Source organism: Paroedura picta, chromosome 3 (assembly GCF_049243985.1).
Source record: "Paroedura picta isolate Pp20150507F chromosome 3, Ppicta_v3.0, whole genome shotgun sequence".
Classification (NCBI taxonomy): Eukaryota; Metazoa; Chordata; class Lepidosauria; order Squamata; family Gekkonidae; genus Paroedura; species Paroedura picta.
The window spans coordinates 147,431,028-147,451,805 of NC_135371.1; the positions used below are offsets into that span (position 1 = coordinate 147,431,028).

Below are 20,778 nucleotides of genomic sequence, written 5' to 3' on the forward strand. Positions count from 1 at the left end.
CAACCACTCGAGGAACTCACTGAGCATTCAGAAGTACAAGAATTCAAACATCAGAATGGGGGAGAGGCTTTTTTATTAATAAATAGAGAGACAAGAGTATCAACTGGTACAGACAAATTAGAAAAAGCTCTGCTTTCCTTACTGAGCCATCCATAAGATGAGGAAAGGGACTAGGAATGGGCACACTCACATCTTCATATTAAATATGACTGGCTGCATTTCCCCTTAATCCCCCCCCCCCCCCAATATATCAGGTCTCAATGTAAATCGGGAAAAGCTTCTTTTTTCACAAGGATAATACTGGAGGTGGGATTCTGTTTCAAGCCTTCTGGCCAATGAGGCCTGGGGCATGCAGAGTTGAAACCAGCCAATAGGTAAGTTAACTCTGCTTCTCAGAAGTTTTGTTATTTACTCAGGCGAAGTGGGACGAGAAATGAATACCCCATCATGACCTAACTGCTTCTTAACAATCCCCATATGAGCACTTGTCCACCTGAAAGGAAGTGTATTGTGACTGAAGGGACAACTGGGTGTGAGCCAGCTTTTGGACAACTTCTCTTTCCTGCTCTACTGGAAACTATGGAACAAACTTTGATGTGCTGGGGGTATCCCTCAAAATATAACCATAAAAAAGGCTTGCTCCACCAGAGGAAGAAACTCTCAGCATTCTGACACTATCTGGATAAGCTAATCAGAGCATATGAATAGTGTAAATCGGTGGGGGGGCCCCAATGGAAAACATAGCAAGTCAAATACAAAATATAAATCACTCTGGAATGCTTGTGATAAAACACATACAGCCAAGTGCTCTGGGGGCTGTTTTGAGCACTGAGCAGGCCGCAATGGGAAGCTATTACAGGAATGTTTTTTGGCACAGTAAGGCTTGGAAGCCCTCCATGTATTCCCACTACCTGTGCAACAGGCTAGTGACCCAGGATTTCAATTCAGACTCTATTTGAGCATACAAATCCTAAACTGTGAGCAACTGTACATCACAAAGAATGGCAGGCTCTTAGAATACTGCTTACAAAAGTACATAGCAAAGATTGTGTTTATTTATATTAATGGATGCTTTAGTTGCTTTCTACCCTTTCCCAAATGAATTGCTTTCTACTTCAGTGCCCCAATAAACAGCCTCCCATATTCTAAACTAGGCCCTAAGACATTAATCCTGAAAAGAGCTACTCACAATTCATAACCAAGGACGTCTATTTTACATGTCCGCCTAGTCTCACAGCAGGGAAAATTCATGCCGGAGCTTGGATCCAAACCCAGGAATTTCATGAGGACTGGTATGGTAACCTGCCCTCTGGGCAATTATTTGATGTGGGGACAGCACCCAATGCTTTCAATTTTACCAGGAGTTTAAAAAATGGGGCTATGTACTTAAACAGCATTCTGCTTCTACGGATAGAATGTAATAAAGCATCAAGCAGGAAAAAGGCAGGACTTCCAAGTAGTGTTTGAGAACTGCCTTAATGCTTTATGACTAGATTTCATAATAAAGATCTCATGACCGCAACTCACAGAGGGGGAAAAGGAAAGAGTTTTAAAGCCACGGGGCTCCTCTGAAGGGCAGAGGCCAGTTTGGGATCGTTTCAAAGAGCAGCTCTTAGCTGGAAGTCTAACATGTGCCATCCCGGAAACCTCAAATCGCTTCTTGCTATTTTCTGCAGACCAGCCACAGAAGAGACAGGAAGTGCCAACGGCTAGAGCAGATGAGTGAGAAGAGTGACTAGACGTGACATCCCATTGAGGATCTGCTTGTGGGCCTGGAACAGGAACCATTACTGAAAGCTTATTTGGCTGGTGTTGCCCAGTATGCAAAGAAAACTCTGGCAAAAGACTGATGTATGTGGGAAAGGAGGACTGAGCAGTTCACAGGCATGATTCACAATGCCCTTTTAAATATAAAAACATATGCCAGAATAGCCAGGGAGTGAGTGCACTACTGGCCCAGATGAAGAGCAATTCCTCTCTTGTGCTACACAGAAATAGAGCATCCAGACCTAGAGACCAGTGCTTCCAATGCAAATGCACCCTTATGTGGTCATCAAAGGGAACCACCTCATGTGTCCTCTTAGTCTTGGACCCAGGAGTTTGGCTAGTAAATTGGAGACAGCCATACCCCAGGGGAAATCTCTGGGCCCTTGAGGAATGTGCAGGCTGATGTTTAACACTGTCTTTTCTCTTCTCATACATGTACATATCCTAATCCATGTTCCGGAACCACCACAGGTCAAGGACCAGGTGTCAGATCATCCTTTCCAAAGCACAGGCAAAATATTGTGTGTAGTGAGGTCTTCTTGGATCAGAGAGACAGCACGGTAGAGAACACAGCAGCACCTGTTAGAAAGGCAAAAAACACAACACCTTGAGCCATGAGGGGAGCACAGCCTGAAAACCTAGTTCTAGGGGAAGAGCTATGCTACTTGCAGGAAGAAGTCATGCCCCAGCATCACAGAGCAGAATCTGAAGAGGGGCAAACCATTCCTCGAATTCTGTGTAGCTTAAGCAGAGCAGTGCTACATAAACTGCACTTTCCTGCCTCTCCTGCTTTCCTCATCTATGCTCCATGAAACTGTTCCTTCTGTGGGTCAGCACAGAAACATGCGGTGAGTCAAAATGGGAGGCTGAAAGGAGAATCAGCCAACACTGCCCTCCTCCTCGCCCAAAAGCCAAAATGGCAGCTGAGCATTCAAAGTCAGCAAGCTCTTCTTAAATAATGGTCAAAGGGTTCAAAACCACATGATGTATCTCAAAGCAACCAATCTGGAAAAACTTTCAGAAATGCTGGTGTTCCTGCAGCAGCAAAAAGATCCCAAACCATAAAAGATGTTGGGCATGGAAATTTCCACCCGGATCAAATAATGAAGAGGAACACTGACTGCGAAGTACCCAAAGCAGTAAGTTCTGGTGCTCTGGCCTTCAGTGCTGCAACATACCTGCCAAGCACATACTGCCCACCCATTCTGTATTGATATATGAAGATATGCAAAACTTGCAAAGAGACATGTGGTTGGGGCAACAGGCATTTGGAGGCAGACATAAGGAGGCAGAAAGGAGCACGCCAAAGGGGACACCTGGATGTGCATTCACACACCTGTGGGCAGAGACATTGGGGCATACAGGGGAATGTTTAACCCAGGCTTACAATAAGAAAAATGGCTCCTTACTCTTAGGGCTGCTCTGGCCTTCTGGTTCAGGTACCTTCCAGTCCATTTTCCTCCCTTTCTCATAGAGGCCCTTGAGCACTTTGCGGAACTCCTCGGGCTCTAAGCCACCATTGCTCAGCTCCATGTACTTCCTGTAGAGCTGGAGTGCTGTGCGGGCATCCTCAATGCTGTCGTGAGTCTCCCCCTGGATCTTCAGGTCTACGGAGAAAAGGATGCAGGACTGCATGAAAGAAATGTAGTTTTGCCCTTTTCTTAGAGATTCCTCTAAGGCAGGGGTAGTCAACCTGTGGTCCTCCAGATGTTCATGGACTACAATTCCCATGAGCCCCTGACAGCAAATGCTGGCAGGGGCTCATGGGAATTGTAGTCCATGGACATCTGGAGGACCACAGGTTGACTACCCCTGCTCTAAGGAAAGGGGCGGGGGACGACGACAAATTAATGTAAAATGTTGGTTAAGGCAAAGAGTTTATCTTCCTCATAATAGTAAATGGCCCAAAGCAAACCTTTTCTTATTTTATATTTTTTTTCCTTCAGGGGAACTAGTATACAATGGGGAGGGAGGGGCGGTGATAATTAAAGTACAAGGATTTCCATTTAGAATAAGTAGGGATACATTCTGGGAAAACCTGGTAGCTTTAAATGCATATACATTCTCAGGATCTGAATTGCATCCAAGGATGTTGAGAAAGCTGACAGATGTCATCTCAGAAACTCCTTCTTTAATTTTTGAAAAATCTTGGAGGATGGGCAAGGTACAAGGGGACTGGGAAATTCTAACATTGTACCTATTTTTAAGAAAGAGAAAAAAGACAATCCAGAATGGAATCAGCTGGTAAGTTTGACATGGATTCCAGGAAAGATTTTAGAACAGATTATCAAAGGGTCTGTTTGCAAACATTTGGGCAGACTCGGTGAGGTTGCTAAATCTCAGCATGGCTTTCTTAGGAATAGGTCGGGTTTGATATAAAAACTACCTTGGCAGATAAGAAGAATCCTATGGATGTGGTCTATTTGTATTACAGTACAGCTTTTGACATGATGCCTCATGACGTTCTTGTTGAGAGGTTGAGGAGAGACAGACTAGTAGACATCATTACTGTATGATGTGGTGTTTAAAAAGTCTAAAGAGAATTTAGGCGGCATTAGTGCTTGAGGTACTGGTGCCGCTGTACACTGCTTTTGTTAGATCTCAGCTGGAGTATTATGTCCAGTTTTGGGCCCCACAGTTCAGGAGGGATGTCAATAAGCAGGAAAGTGTCCAGTGTAATGCAATTAAGTAGGTGTGCGGTTTGGAGTTCACATCTGTATGAGGAGAGGCTGAAGGAGCTGGGAATCTCTCTACGGGAGAAGATGCACTTGTGAGGTGATATGATTGCCACCTCATGCGAAGGAAGGACTTCCTGGAGAAGAGTCTAATGCGGGGAGCGATTGAGGGCAAAAGAAGAAGGGGACGACAGAGAATGAGGTGGCTGGATGGAGTCACTGAAGCAGTCGGTGTGAACTTAAATGGACTCCGGGGAATGGTAGAGGACAGGAAGGCCTGGAGGATCATTGTCCATGGGGTCGCGATGGGTCGGACACGACTTCGCACATAACAACAACAACAAATGATTGCCACCTTCCAATACCTACAGACATGTCATGCAGAGGATGGGGTGGATATATTTTTGGTAGTTTGGGATGATGGGAATCTAACTAAAGAATATAAACTACAGCAAAGGAGGTTTCCTGACGGCAAGGTGTGTTTTGACACTGGAACAGTTTCCTTATTGAGGTAATGGATTCCTCATCTTTGGAGGTTTTAAAGTACTAACCGGATACCTACTTGTCAGGGATATTGCAGCTGTCGTTCCTGCCTTGGCAGGGGGCTGGACTGCATGACCCTGGTGGTCCCTCCAACTCGGAAATTGCAAAAATAAATAAGCCCTATCTTCAGAACCTGACATTAACCAAGCCATGAATTCTTCCTTGGCTTGTTTGGCCCTCTCCATCCAAATTTTCTAATAAGAAACTGGACAGATGCAGTAGGATAGAAACATTCTAAACAAACAAACAAAGGATCAGTGAAATACCGAGCCCTATGAGAATTATACAAAGGGAATTGTGTTGCACAGCACCCTGGGGTGGGGAGAGGGACGTGTTATTTTCTAACAAAGGATGGTCAAGCTGATTCTGATGGCAGGAAGTCTGTACTGACCCAAGAAGTACCATGCCAGGAAACGCAGGGAGATCATCCTCTTCCTGGGCATGTGGAACAAGTACACAGTATCGATGACTTGATCCTTGGGCACCTGCAGCGATAGACATATCTTGTTATGAGTGCACAAACACATATACATCTTGCTTCTACACAGGCACTATTTTCCATCTCTGCCTTTTAAAAATTGGTCCAGTCCTTTAACACTATAGTAATGTATTTACTACCAATTTTTTTAAAGGTGAAAAGCTTGACAATGGGGGATGGGAAATGGCAGGCAAAAGGTGCTTGGGTGTAGAAATCTGCAGCTTCCCCTCCACACTTTCTGCAAATGGATTTTAGGTACAGCATTGTTTGAGAGATATTACTAAAGCGGAATGGAGAAAGCGAAAAGCAGAGCCAGGAAGCAACTGGAAGCAGGATGACTAGATATGAACGTTGTGTGTAAGCCCTAAAAAAAAACACTGCAGTTTGGGAGGTGAAGAGTTCCATGTGGAAGCAAACACAGTCCTGACCCTCAAATAAGCAGGCAGAATATTAACTGAATCGCTGGTGATCAACAAAACAGATTGAGATGGGTAGCTGCATTAATCTGTAGCCATAGAAAAAAAGCAAGAGTCCAGCAGCATTTTAAAGACTGACGAAATTTGTGGCAGGGGAGGAGCTTTCATGAGTCACTGCTCACTTCTTCAGATATCTTGCCACTAATGTTATTAGTCTTGCTCTTTTCAACAAAACAAGAACCCTTGATGTATAGAAACCCTAGACTAGAAGAACATCAGTGGCTGAATATGGTCTCAAAAGTGTGCCAAGAAAAGTATTAGGGTATATTTCCAGTGCCTCTCTAGGCAGTACCTTCTAAGTCAACCGAAGACAACGGGCTTAAAGGGACAGAACTCTGCATAAGAGCGCAACAGTGCCTCGCATTGTTGTGCTCTAACTAGTTGCTTTTGGCATGAGCTGTCAAGTCTCAACAGCCTCATCCACTAGTTTCCAAGTGTCCTGTCATCAAGGAACCATTCTCCATATTCTCCTGCATGGTGGAAGCTTGCACCCCTGCAGCAGCCTATGGCAGAGGGGAAAACTGGGACATATGAGGCCCAACCCAGTCCAGGCGTAGGGACTGGCCAGTTCAGTTGTGCCTCACCATGACCTTGTGTGGCTGACATGGTGACCCAATTACACGTTGCAGAGGAAGGGAATGAAGGCAACAGTGGGCATCCTGTCTTTTCAGGAAAACCTGACTGCCAATTATATGGAGGAGCACCTGATACGTTTCTGAGACACCCCCAAATCTCCCAAAATGAAACTTGAAAATCATATTCAGGGAGCTACGTAAGTATTTTGTTATTGAAGCAACACTGCTGTTTGTACACAATTTCATCTGGTTTCCTAGAATTGATTTATGTATGCTGCCTTACCACTCAATTCCTCTCATCACCCATGATCTTCACAATTCATAAATTTAGAGGCCTTTCTCAACTTCTTTACCCTGAAACATTATTCAGGCTCCGAGAAACCCCAGAAGTGGCATGATCATGCAGAATATGGGTGGGAAGCATAGCTGTGTGCATGCCCACCCGAAGCCCCTCCCCCATCCTGGCCTCTCCAGGTACATCTTTGGCCATATATGGTCAACATGACCATATATGGCCATATCACCTAATAAATGTTTGACAAATTTTAAAATATATATAAAATTGAATTAACCCACCCATTTGGGAAACCTGTCCAGGGCCATCAAGAAACCATGGTTCAGAAAGCCTGGCCTGGAGTCCCCTTCTTAAACTATTTTCGCTTGCTATTGTTCTGCCCCTGCAGGCCTTCGCTTTCTCTATAAGCAAGAACCATCCCAAGCATTTACTCAACTAATGTTTTCAGTTGATAGCTTTATACCAGACAGGGGAAGGGGGGGGGGAAAGACAGTCACCATGATGTTGATGACCCGGAAGTCCTTTTGCAGTCCATGACCCACGAACTTGACTCCAGCATCAATCAGAAAGCGTAACTTTAAGTAGGTGGATTTGAGAGTTGTGAGGTGCTTGGAAGAAATTTTGGCATCCAGGTCACCTGGTTTTATACCTGAGTACTGAGTGAGGTAATCTACCACCTGCAAAGATAAAGAGAGGATGGTCAACAAGTGATGAACTGGACTTCTTCATGTTCAGTGCAAGAAGGCCAACTGACATACTCTACCATATCCAGCAGGCAAGAAAAAAATGAAACATTTTTTTAAACATTATGAACTACAACAAACAATGTTCAGTCTATCACGGCAGGAGCTTTCTTGGACAGAGGAAACAAAAGGAGGACACCTCCCACAGGAATGAGCTAAGACAACTACTGGGACAGTCTGTCCATCCTTCCAAAGCCAGTGAAAACCAGCGTCACATAAAGCTCCAGAAATGGAGATTTGGAACCAACTTGTCTACAGTCAAATGTTACCTCTTCATAAGGTGGAACCGATAAAACCTTAAGTAGGTCTTGATATCAATGGCGACACACCTGTTCTTGTGTGGAGATGTAGTCATCAATAAAGGGAACACCTTCGTTGGGACCCTGCCCCCTCACACACGTGATCCTGGCCACTGACATCTGGCTGGGCTTGATAGTGGATTTGGTCCCATCACTGCGCAGCTCAGCTTCCTCCTGTTGTTGAATAAAAATAGATTTGTTTTCTGTGGCCCCCTTAAAGGAACAGATCTGCAGCTGGGGGAGGGAGGGGGAGGGTTGCTGCTGGATCCTGGCTTAGGGCTGGAGACTTGGGTCTCCTCCATGGCACACGGCACCTTTTGTCACCTCTCACTTCACCTAGCTTCAGAGGTGTGGCAGGGGGCCACTAGAGACAGGGTCTTTTCAATTATGGCAACTTGCCTATGGATGCCCTTTCCCTCATCTGGTGCCTATGCTAATCTCTGTAAGATACCAGGCCCAAGCATTTCATTTCCCCCCAAGATTTTAATTTTTATCTTTTAACACCTTTTTGTATTCTGTTATTTGCCCGGAGACTGTAAAACTCATTTTACCCAGCTCAATGCAACCTCTACCTCATTGAGGGTGACAAACTCGGCATCCAGTCCCACCAGGTCTCCAGCCTGAGGCATCTCATTCAGCATGAGCGGGATGAAAGTGGCATGACACTTGCGCTGTTTGCGAGCAAGGGAGGCCTCAGCAAGCAGCACACTGGCTTCAATGGGGTTCTTAACTGCAAGAGGGAGGAGAAACGTGGTCAGTGGCTTCACTCTGTGCATGGATGCTCTCTGGGATTATGGTCAATATTGGCCTTCCACCACTGATTTTGGGTTTAGATGCCCCAAGGAAGAAGGCCTTGCAGGTACACATGCCTGCATGTCTAGGGACACATCCCACCCAATCCCTAAAACTCTTAAGAGAGGGAAAACTTCATCATTTTGATCCACTGGAAAAAGACCTAGTGATGTAGACGGTACATTTTGAAATGCTGGTGTTCTTCCTCACACCCCACAGCCACACTTCTACAAAAAATGAACTTCAGATTTTATCTTTTCATTCTTTGGATTGGATGAGTGATGAACTCAGGAGTCGAGTATGTGCCAGGTAGAGTCCCAACAACACTTCTCTCTTGAGAAATGAAGCTCTCATGTGAAACCCAAAGAACATTCAGATCAGTTTGCTTCAGGAAATTGAAGCAAACTAGGTGCTGGTTCACCCTAATGGACGATCGGAAAGCCATCAGTGTGAACCAGAGTGAAGCATTCTTGCAACAGAAAAACAATAAGATAGACCAGCCTTACAGGGTTATTGTAAGAGTTGCAGCAAGATGATCTATGGGAAGAAGCCGGCTGGAGCATCCTGTTGTACACAGTGGCCTCCAAGAATCCCACCAATAGAGATTGGTCCCTCCCCCTGCAGCTTCGTTGTCAACCACCACTGAACTCAGAGGTTGGAATCTTGGCGTTCAGAAATGGTTAACAACAGTTAGCTAATGTAGCTGATAGCAATTGTTAGACTTCTTCTTGAATTTGTATTTTAAAAGGCCATCTCAGGGACAATGGTTATTATAAATAACAACACACATTTGTACAGTGCTTTTGGAAGTTTTTAAGGCACCCTACATATCAGTCACCAAAAACCCCTCGCACCTTGCACTTTCAACCCTCATGTCCAAATTTAAAAACACTGCAGCACAAAGGCATAAAATAATCACTGTCAGTTCCACCTTTTCTCATGCACTGTGGGTGCCTGTAGGGAGCTGGGTCAGTTCCACGTGTATGTTTAAATTCTGGGGTATCACTACCCCCCCCCCACAAAAAACCCCACAGCTCCTGCAAGCTTAGGACAGAGCTACTCTTGAAGTCATAAGAGCAATAAATAGCCTTTCTCCATCAGGGGTGCTGATGGCATCAAGGATATCATGAGGTCTTCCCACTACACTGCATGATTTCTGACTTTCTCAGGACCCTTCTGCAGTAGTGCCGAAAAATCCAGGCTTTCAGGAGCACGCACAACCCACATACAATCGATTTCCATTTCACAATTTGGACTTCTAGGTTTATGTAAATTTGCCTCAGCTTCCACCAGCAAAGAGTTTGGGCTTGAAAACAGCATTTCCTCTCCAAATGAATTTTTCACTTCCTCATAATTTGCATCCCACTTCTTTGCAAGAGGAACTCCCTGCCTGCTCATTTCAAGTTCTGCAGGGCATCAGCACCTCATAGCAACCCACTTTAGCCTCACATTCCTTCTTGTGAAATCTATTATTCCCTCCCCTCCCAGTGGTAAACTACTGTCAGGGAATCCCTTCTCCACATTAGTCCAGACTTATCACTTGGCAGATAAGGATGGATCAGAAGAGAAAGTCTAGATCCAGAACTACAAGGGAAGATGTAAGGAGCTGAGAATGTTTAGAATAAACACTGCTTTCTAGCAGAAATAATATTTCTAGCAGAAATAATATTTTAATCAGGCTTAAAAGTTTTTTCTACCTCTCTGGTTTTAAAACTCAAATCCCTGACCTGGATAGCTCAATCTCATCACATCTCAGAAGCCCGAGTTAATATCTGGATGGGGGACCACCTAGAAACGCCACAGTTGTTATGCAGAGGCTGGCAATGGTAAACCACCACTGAACGTCTCATCTTGAAAATCCTACAGGGTTGCCATAAGTAAGTTGTAACTTGACCACAATAACAAAGGAGACGGCTGTTTCTCAAAGGGGTGTGCCTAATATGTAAACAATGAATTGTTAGGTATAGTAACCAGGGCAGGGTGTAGGAAACTGACTGGTTTGCAAAAGGAGGGAGAGCCGGGGGTCTTGGGACAGTCCAGCTGATACTATCCCACAGTGTGACTGCAAGGCTTGCGGAGGAAAACAGAATGAGGTCCATCTAATGCATTCAGTTCCAGCCTGTCTCAGTGAACGGAATGGAGCAAGGCCTACTCACGTAGATGGACAATGGGATGTTGCAGCACAGTGTGCTGCAAGCAACAACATTCCATGCTTCCCAGACCATGGAACAATGTGGAGGAGTCTTGGCTCAGGAGCTCCACTGGCTTTGTGCACATATCTGTATGTGGAGGAACCTTACTAAACCAAGTAGTTCTGAATGGGATTAAGACAGCCTTTTGCAACCTTTTGACCATGGAGGAAACCCCTGAAATAATTTTCAGGCCTTGAGGAGCCTTGGAAGCAGGCTGGAAGTAATGCCAGCTGGCCGTGCCTCCAGGCCACATCAAGGGTGGGAAGAGAGAGAAGTTGGTTTGAGGCAGGCTCTGCCCCCTTTCCCAGACACTGTAACCACACAAGAGCACCTTTCGCAAGTCAACAGAAGTAGCAGGCTCTCTGCTTTCATGGCAACGCTGAGAATTAGTTTGTGGCCGAGTCCATTAAGGCAGGAGGGGAAAGGCCGGGGAGCCCCTAGGAAGCTCTCACGGAGACCTAGCTTAAGCTTAATTGTGCGGCTTTGAGTAATAAAGTGAATTAGATGAGCTTTCATGGTAAATTCCATACCTAATATAGACATCTGCATTATAGAGAGAGACAGAAAGTCTGTGGCAAGAGCACAATGTTGACCTTGGATCTCCCGAGTCACAGTGGAACACTTGCAAACTTCTGCACTAGCCACTTCCATGCAGCTATACACCCATGCGCACACTCACTCACTCACTGTTTAAGTTGAACTTCGAGTGGAGGTTGCGTCGCACATAATAAAGGATTCCGGGCACCTTCCAGCTCATGTCGAACTGCACAGCCTCACACTGCAAAATACAATCAAACACAAGCACCATGAACACGCTTCAATAATAATTTCATTTAAAAAAGAAAGCAAAGTGGGAACACAGAAAAACAGCTCCCCTTGGGATAAGTCACTACCACACTCTGGACTCTTACACAGACCCAACTTGCATTGGGCTTTTGTATTTAAAATCATTTCCCCCCCACTTTTCCTCTGCTATGAGTCCCTGAAGCCACTTGAAGGCAGACAATAAGAATGGTGCCTGCTGGACGTGTGTCGCAATGTGGATTCGGGAGGCTGAGTGCAGAGGGCAGTTAGTGAAGATGTGGCAGCTTCTTGTTGGAGGAGCAGCTGCAGGCAGGCCAGTGTTCTCTTTACGGTGTAGTGCAACAGCCTCAGCCTTGACCTGCTGGGGTCTTTGTGGGATCCACCTTGTATTCAGCATAAGCAGGCTTGGTCAAATTTCCTTGTGCCAATTTTAGGAGAAAACCTGCTTTCCTCTTATGTGTCACCTGGCTCTGTAACTAGATTGACGTTGGAATCTGCTTCCTCTTGCTTGAGACTGCAGAGAAAAATGCTGCTTTGTTCCATCGTAACAGAAATGGACAATGGTTCTGTGGATTTTGATATTCTTCTGAATGATTTGTGGAATGAGTGTTTGGAGACAACCTCATAATACTGGAAGGCTGTACCTCTAAATCCAGTGATGACTTTTTTTGGGGGGGGGATTTGGACTAGACATTTAAAAGGAATTTATTTCGGCAAATCTGCAGGTGTGGACAAACTGGCACCTGATGCCAGACATAGTCTGCAAGACACTCTGGGATTTAGTCAGTGAGGCCTCTGTGCTCTCTGCTGCTACTTCACTTTTGCTAGCAGGCTCCGAACACATTCCCCCTTCCCTGTAACACTTCCTCTGCTTTGCTACCACCCCCCAGTATTCCAAAGAGGTCTGCAAAAACTAGACATGTTTGCAAAAAGCAGGTAAAATCAAAATCTTTATTTTTCAAAAGCCCTTTATAAATATACTAGAAATTAAGCCCATTTTATGCCTGCTTTATGCCTGCCCCCCCCCCCACCCTCCTGAAAGCCGGCTGCGGTGGGTGGGCAAGGCCTCTGCCGGCCCCGGGCGCTACTTCGCGGTTCGTACTTACCTGAGGTGCGTGCTGCCAGTGGCGTGTGTGAGGAGTCCGGGGCGGGCCAAGTGGCCAATAGGGAGGCCTCCCAATTGGCCACTTGGCCCCTGAGTGGCACTCGGAGACTCTCCAACTCTCCAAGTTTTTATCCCGGACAGGTCCCGCCCTAACTCCTCCCACAGAGCCCTTACTCTTTTATTTATTCCGCGGTGCGGCGCGCCGCACCATGGGGTTTAAGATGAATGTGTAGAGCCAGTTCTCTTGTGCAATTCAGATTTCCCAGGGAAAGAGCACAGTATTCTTACCTTGTCCACAGGCTCAATGAGAAAGTCATTGAAAAGATACCACTGCTGGTGTGTGACCCCCTAAGCAAAGAGAAGGACAGGTGAGTATTACTGATGGTAAATCTTCACTTATGGACTATGAGTCACAGTCAAACAAAAGGCCCAAGGACACTCTGGTAAAAACAGTAACAGAACGAAGCCTTGATAAAAAGAGGATTCTTCCAGAGTCTGGGACACCACCAAGAGCGGGGAACTCTTAAGGGGAGCAGAATGTAATGACCACCAAGTAGTTTCGATTTCCTGGCTGACTCACCTCCTTTCTTTGATGGTAGGTCTCCCCCACTTTTATGTGCCCTACTAGGCTGCCTCCAGTGCGGGAATCCAGGATGTGCACAACAGTTGCCATAAGATCATAGACATAGGTCGATTCCTGATCATCCAACACACTCAGCTGCAGAGAGGAAGGTGACACTATCAGAGGGTTGAAGCTCTAGAAGAAGGCAAATAGTCCAAGAAACCCCATGCTTCCCAGCATGAGGGGGAAATGGACCTGTCCTTCAGTCTACACCAGCAGCCAACCCTTAGCCTTTAAAATGAGAAAATCAGAACTCAGCACAAAGATGGACTAAGGCTTTTGTTCGAGCACAGGACATATATCTATCTTCTCCTGCCACATGGGCTACCTTGAGGGGGCTACCTCACAGCATCTTTTTAAAAACCCTGCTTTAAAATCTGTCCTATTGTTCTCAGAACCCTGATAATATTGCCTTGGCTTGCAGTCTGATCCACAGCTTTCATGTAAGTACAGAAAAAAATGTGTTTGGGATGATGCTCTGACCTTTCACTGGATTTCAATAATTCTAGTTTGCTATGCTCCTGCCATTTGGACCCTTTCCCTTTTATTTATCCTTCTTAAAGTTGAGTTCTCACCATCTGAAAAAACTGTCTTGTCAACTTCTCTGCAAGGCAAACCCACTTATGTTTATAGTTGTAAGATATACCTTTGAAATTTACAGATCAGTTCACAGGTTCTAAGATGAGAGAGTTAACACAAGCCGTGCTTGGGATCTTTAGCCAGTTATGGCTCCTGGATACGTCTTGACTTCATGCTCTCATTTAACATCATTGCTACTACTGCAGAAGACCAATCACTGCCCTGGAAGATGAACTAATAGCTATGCAGGGAAATCCCAATGGCTCTCATTTGTTTCTATCACACCATTGTTTCTATCGCATCATCATTTTGTGCTTAATGTTGGAATTTTTGCAATTTTGTGAAATTCTCACCAAATGCTTTACCAGTGAGGAAAGTGTGATAAGTAATGCAAATGGGTAAATAATAGATGGGAACTCTGTTTATTTTGGATCTGAATCTCCACTCAATGTGTTACAGTGCTTGTAAAAGAGGCATATGGTGGCCAAAGGCAACTTATCTCATTTATTAAGAGGAAACAGCCCACAAAAGAATTAAACCACGGTACAAGTTCCAAAGGGAGGTTATGGACCCCTCAACCCTGGAAATTCTTCCAAACTTGCTGCTTAACTCCTTCCAAGGATTGTTTGCTTGTTGTCAGAAATCAATCAGAAGATTAGCTAAAGAACTGCTGAGGCCTGTGATACTGAGAAAGCACTTATTTACAAATCATAATGGATCAGACCAGATCTAGTCCAGCACTCTGTTTTAAACCATAGCTAACTGGTTGCCCTATGAGCCTCTTGTGGCGCAGAGTGGTAAGGCAGCGATATGCTGTCTGGAGCTGTCTGCCCATGAGGTTGGGAGTTCGATCCCAGCAGCCGGCTCAAGGTTGACTCAGCCTTCCATCCTTCCGAGGTCGGTAAAATGAGTACCCAGCTTGCTGGGGAATAAACGGTCATGACTGGGGAAGGCACTGGCAAACCACCCCGTATTGAGTCTGCCATGAAAACGCTAGAGGGCGTCACCCCAAGGGTCAGACATGACTCGGTGCTTGCACAGGGGATACCTTTACCTTTACCTTTAACTGGTTGCCCTGGAGCAGGGGTAGTCAAACTGCGGCCCTCCAGATGTCCATGGACTACAATTCCCAGGAGCCCCCTGCCAGCGTTTGCTGGCAGGGGGCTCCTGGGAATTGTAGTCCATGGACATCTGGAGGGCCGCAGTTTAACTACCCCTGCCCTGGAGTATCAACAGACTGCATGCAGAGGTCAGGGCCTCCTCTTGAAGTTGCCTCCTGGAACTGGTATTCAAAGGCTTTCTACCTCTGATTGTGGAAATTTCCTGTAGTCATCACTGTTAGGAGCTATTGATCCATGAATCCCCCACCCACCTTTGCAGCCATATTTGGAATTTAGACATATGAATCGTATTGTTTTCGCTTATTCTAGATGCCTCCCCACCTCTTTGGTACTATGGGTCACTTTTTGTATTAGTAAGAGATGTTTTACTTCACAGCTTTCATCCCAGTTGTAAACTTCCAGCTCCTTGTTCTTGGACAGCTTCATTTTTATGGAATAAGGAATCCAGATGTTCTTCAGCTCCTCAATGGATGTATAAGTGTTGCCCCCTTCTGCAATTCCTAGTTCATTCCTGAAAGCAAAGCAAGCACAAGCACTGGTGGCATCGCGGACCAAGAAGGAAGCATTCGTAAGGATGACTGAAGTTCCAAGAGCATTTTTCCCCAGCTCAGTCAAGTACCGTTACTGAAAGGACACCAAAGTACACAAGCCAAAGAGATGAGCCCACGCAGTTCAGGGAGAGGGCATGGGCACTATTGACCATTTAGCCATTTACACAATGAAGAGAGAATTTTTTCTCTATTTGAAAAAATAAACCAGTTTGGTGTAGTGGTTAGGAGTGTGGACTCCTAATCTGGCATGCCGGGTTCAATTCCATGCTCCCCCACATGCAGCCAGCTGGGTGACCTTGGGCTCTCCACAGCACTGATAAAACTGTTCTGACCGAGCAGTGATCTCAGGGCTCTCTCAGCCTCACCCACCCCACAGGGTGTCTGTTGTGGGGAGAGGAAAGGGAAGGTGATTGTAAGCCGCTTTGAGCCTCCTTTGGGTAGAGAAAAGCGGCATATAAGAACCTCCCCCTCCTCAGCATGGAAAAGTTACATCCAAATGCAAAATGCTCCATGATTTCGGTAGGAAACATATCTGAGAAAGAGTAGATCAATAAGCAGTCTACAAAACAGTTGTTCATCATTCCTGAAAAATCTGTGTAGACTGTTCATTAAAAAAAATTACTCTTTTTCCATTTTTCAGATATGACAATTATATTCAGCAGAAAAATGGAGCGAAGGACCAAGGATTTCAAACATAGAAAAGGAGGGTTTATTCAATATTCACTTTGCCAAAATAAGAAGAATCCATTAAAGCAACTGAGAACTATTATCTGCTACACCAAGTTGGCAACCCTAGAAGAAGAGAGGCTTTCAGGACAGGAAAAGAGGAAATAGTGGAGGAGGAGGAAATGAGATACCTCGCTGGAGTCCTTGTGGGTTCCCATGTATTAATACATATTATGGAGATATCTACAATTTAGCTTTTGTTATCCCAGGATCACTAAGACATCTAGAATTTGGATTTTTAAAATCTTTTAAGTATATGGCGTTCTGGATACCCCAGCTATAATGGTCTATATCAGGGGTAGTCAAACTGCGGCCCTCCAGATGTCCATGGACTACAATTCCCAGGAGCCCCTGCCAGCGTTCGCTGGCAGGGGCTCCTGGGAACTGTAGTCCATGGACATCTGGAGGGCCGCAGTTTGACTACCCCTGGTCTATATTATTCAGTTTATGCTGTCTTGCTGCTGAGATTTCCTGCAGTGCCCCTTCCCAACACATAGTGGTCAGAGTCCCTGCTGCCTTCCAGACTTTAAACCAGGAGTCTTAAACAAAAGAAGATCAGTAGTGGCACTGAATCTGAGAAGAGAAAAACTGATATTTTCCGAATGGCAGGTAAAAACCTGTCCCAACTTACCATTCCCCAAGAGAGATTTCTCTACTCTTGGAGAGTTCCAGGCCACCCTTCTTCATCATCAACTTCTTAAAGGCATACTGTTGAGAAAGGAGAAACCAAAACCATAAATCTAACAGCTGTCCATGCACACATGCAATGCTTCATTCAGCATCAACCCCTCATGACGTCTCCGTTTCAGGAACGGGTGTCTTGAAATGCATCTGACTGGCTGCATACTGAAGGGGAAAGCATATACTCTCCTAAATACCTCTGTCTGCATCTTCCAGAATTCTGCTTCCTTGGAGCTGTTCACTTCACAGTTAATGACTAAAACGTCAGGAAGGCAGCGGATATTGCGTGTCTGGACCTTGAGCGGGAAAAATACAACACGTTACATGGCAGAAGAGCAAGGGACACACATGACTACTAGGCATTATTATGGTGGCTTTATCCTACATCTCCTGGGAATTCATTATAGCTCATCAGACAACCATCTATCCTAAAAGAATTTTGTTACCAGCTTCTGGCTGCACTACAGAGAAAGATACCAGATGTGATGAATTATCTTCCATTCATATGGAAGTCTCCCTGTCCATCTGGGGTACTGGGGTGGGAGGAGAAGGCAAGGTAATGGTGAGAGGCTCACAGACTCTCATTCTGAGTTGCCCAAGTCCAGCTGCAACTGTCTGGTCAGAGGGGCACCTGCTGGGAAGAATGTGGCTATTCGGACCTAGAGCCACCAGGGACGGGAGAGTGTTCCATTCAAGTGGTGAGCCTGGCAAGGAGAATGCATATGGAGGCCCTGCCCCATGGCCCCAGATGAAGACCCTAAGTCGGAGGAGAATTTAAGAGTGGCCCTGAGAAGAGTTGTGCAGCTGAAGGTGGAGGCATGACTAAATCCCCCCCCCCCCAGTTCACTGAAGGTAGAATGAGAACAAGAGAAGGGAGCAATTAAAGAGGAAAGGGGGAAAGGGAGTGAAGTCAATGACCCCAGGGCTCCTGCACTGCCTCGGAGGAGAAACCCTGTAAAGGGAAGGATGAATAGAAGTGTGAACTGGCAAATGGCTCCTTGTGTGTGAGCCTGTGCTAAAGGGCTGCATGCAGAGCCACCTAAGGCCGACTGTTGAAACCATCCACCAGCACAAGCAGTCTCTACCCAGAACCTGGACACACCACCACCTGTGCCATCGGCTTAAGAATTCAACCCCAAAAGACAAGCTGCGGTTGCTTCACAACCTGGTCACTCAGAATTTCAGGAGCCCTCTATCAAGGGTGCAGCTTGCTCTCCAACAACAGGCTTCACAGACGCAGCCTTGGGCGAAAGCTTTCCACACACCCATAATGCCACAGCTCGTGGTATGGAAATCAGTTTGCGAATTATCATTCTCTCCCCGCTTACCGTGGGCTGGTATTTCTCACAATTTTCACACCAAGCCTGTGTATTCTGTTCCAGGCAGATGCTTCTCCTTAAGATCTGGGCAAATTCATAATCCTTGACTTTATCTGGGGACAAGGGAAGGGGGGAAAAGGAACAACTTGCATCTAACTAGGAAGTAAAACTTAATCATCTAAATGTGCACTGAAGAAAATTAACCCGAAAAAGGAGCAGAGCTCAACCGCTATTGCTGAAGGACAAACTGCATCAAGAAACAGTTGCCGGTACCCATTGCTGAATGGAGGAGGCTAAAATTTTATCACAGCATCACCGTCTCATGTGAAACTAAATCAAAGTGTTTTTTAAAAAAGAACAGGAATTGAGAGATCTTAAAAATCCAGCATTTTAATTCTAGCACAGATGTTCATAGGCTTTACTTTGCTTCATCAGATGCATGTGGTCACAATCAGATTTAACTTCACTGGCTGAGTTCAACATTGTCTTATGCAGAGCAGGGGAAAAAAAGGCAAAGAAGGAGGGAGGGAGGAAGGGTCAGGCCAGCTTGCAGGGAAGAAGCCAGTTTGAAGGCTACCTTGGTTCAGCGGACAGTGTTAAGACTTGGACTCTAGAAACCTGGGTTCAAATTTCAGGTCTTCTATGAGCTTACAGGACTGCCTTGGGCAAGTTAACATCTTCCCCACATGTAAAATGGGGAGGGGGGTAAACTGTGAGAATGAACAGACTAAAAAGTACAAAGCACAGTTTAGATTAGGAATGCTACAGAAACGAAATAACCAAAGCGAGAACACAGCTGCCAATGACACTATGTCAGACGGGCAGGGAGGGATCTGTATTCAGGCAGGGCTGTTAAAAGTGGCATCAAGGCACTTGCAACTTCTCTAGCAACAGCTTCCACTGCTGCAAGGTTGCCTCTCTCACAGGGCTCCAACCTGTGCTTTTCTAAGCAAGGAATTCCAGCCATATCAGCCTGATAGAAGCCACTGGAAAACAGTGAGTTTCACAGCAACTCTCCAATGCTCGCTGCCTTTAGTCTAACGAACCATGCCAGCCACTGCTCAGTTTTAATTCCATGCTTGCCCTAGCCCTTCGTGGCATCCCTAGAAGTCGTACCATTGCTGTCAGGGTAGGAGAGAGTAAACAGGAGTGTAGAAGACACTCGGACAGTCTCCTTGCCACAGCGACACATGCTGCAATTCTCCACTTCACAGCTGAAAAGCTGCCCAATGACTGAGTCCCCTGAAGATCCAAAGTTGCTGGAAGAAAGGAGAATAGATCAGCTGAGTTTTGTGTTTAACAATGGGAAGGGCCATGTTGAAACTTCCTTACAGTACCTGCTCCTTTACACTGTAACACTGTCCGAAGAGACTCAGTCCCTCCTCCCTTCCCAACCCCCTCCAGGCCCATCATTGGCCATTTGGGGGGGGGGGCAGGTTGGCACGACCATATATGGTTAGATCACCCAATAAATGCCTACAAAAATGGCTAGGGCTACACCTAAGGGAAAATCAGGAGAGACTAACAGTTCTGGAATCCTGAACTTTTAACCCAGATCAAACTGGGAAAAGGAAGAGAAAGGTGTATTCCAAAAAAGAAATGGCTAACTGTGTAATTCCAAACTGCCCTCTGTAAACAGAGGAAAGCAGAATGAAGGGACATGTTTTTTCCTACCTGCTGCCAATTCCCCGGTAAGCTTGAGGGCCTTCCTGTTCTTGAGTTTCCTGATGGAGCTGGGTCAGAATGAAGCGGTTCCAACTCTGAATCAGGCGGCCAAGATTCACTTTCCCTGTTGCCTCATCTGAATCGGCCAAGATCAATCCCAGAGCAGCTGCCTCTGGAATGGTGCGGAAGGCACGGAGGAAGTTACTGCCCTGGGACAGACAAGATGAATGACCTTGTTGAAAAGGTTAGGTGAAGACCGCTGCCCATGGACTGGTTCCAAGACTGCTCCATCCTTCCATGTAAGAAAAAAACACTGGTTCCATTCCAGTCTCTTTGTGAGGCACCGTCCTCACTGGAAGGGGGAGGAGGGACGAAGCATATAACTCCATTATTGCTGGATGCCACTGCTGCCTCCCAGTTACCCCCAGTTGTGCTATCAGTTAGGAGTCAAGAAGCTGTATCTGGGGAGGAATCTGTGGCATTATGCTATGGTTCTGTGCAAGCACTGCAGTGCAGCAGCAGTGGGACACGTGTAATGGACAACCATTCCAATCCTCCCCAATGGGATCCACTGAATCAATGGCTCTTCACAAGACAAGCAGCCCCCATCTCCTGCCCACTCCCATCTCTGCTTCCTTGCCAAAAATTCTAATGCAATCCCAGGTCAGGTGTAGCTTTCATTGGCTTCCCACTTCTTTGCCTCCACTCTAAATACACCTTTTGAATCAGCATCTTGCCAAAGGTACGTTAAACCAAGGTACTTTAACCAA

General features: G+C 45.8%; 1 protein-coding gene across 5 annotated transcripts in view; it reads right to left on the bottom strand.

Moving 5' to 3' along the window:
* Nucleotides 1–56: 56 nt before the first annotated feature.
* Nucleotides 57–20,778, bottom strand: part of PAN2 (poly(A) specific ribonuclease subunit PAN2) — a 36,449-nt gene continuing 15,727 nt past the window's right edge. For all 5 annotated transcript variants that reach the window (XM_077328558.1, XM_077328560.1, XM_077328557.1 and 2 more), the window contains 15 exons: nucleotides 20,018–20,217; nucleotides 19,460–19,602; nucleotides 18,353–18,456; nucleotides 17,222–17,320; nucleotides 16,975–17,051; nucleotides 15,436–15,577; nucleotides 13,325–13,462; nucleotides 13,033–13,092; nucleotides 11,523–11,613; nucleotides 8,424–8,581; nucleotides 7,882–8,025; nucleotides 7,307–7,486; nucleotides 5,377–5,470; nucleotides 3,177–3,374; nucleotides 57–2,346 (listed from right to left, as the gene is read on the bottom strand). In XM_077328558.1, coding sequence (XP_077184673.1) covers nucleotides 2,312–2,346; nucleotides 3,177–3,374; nucleotides 5,377–5,470; nucleotides 7,307–7,486; nucleotides 7,882–8,025; nucleotides 8,424–8,581; nucleotides 11,523–11,613; nucleotides 13,033–13,092; nucleotides 13,325–13,462; nucleotides 15,436–15,577; nucleotides 16,975–17,051; nucleotides 17,222–17,320; nucleotides 18,353–18,456; nucleotides 19,460–19,602; nucleotides 20,018–20,217 — 1,863 coding nt within the window. In that variant the 3' untranslated portion in view covers nucleotides 57–2,311. The remainder of the gene's footprint in view (nucleotides 2,347–3,176; nucleotides 3,375–5,376; nucleotides 5,471–7,306; nucleotides 7,487–7,881; nucleotides 8,026–8,423; nucleotides 8,582–11,522; nucleotides 11,614–13,032; nucleotides 13,093–13,324; nucleotides 13,463–15,435; nucleotides 15,578–16,974; nucleotides 17,052–17,221; nucleotides 17,321–18,352; nucleotides 18,457–19,459; nucleotides 19,603–20,017; nucleotides 20,218–20,778) is intronic.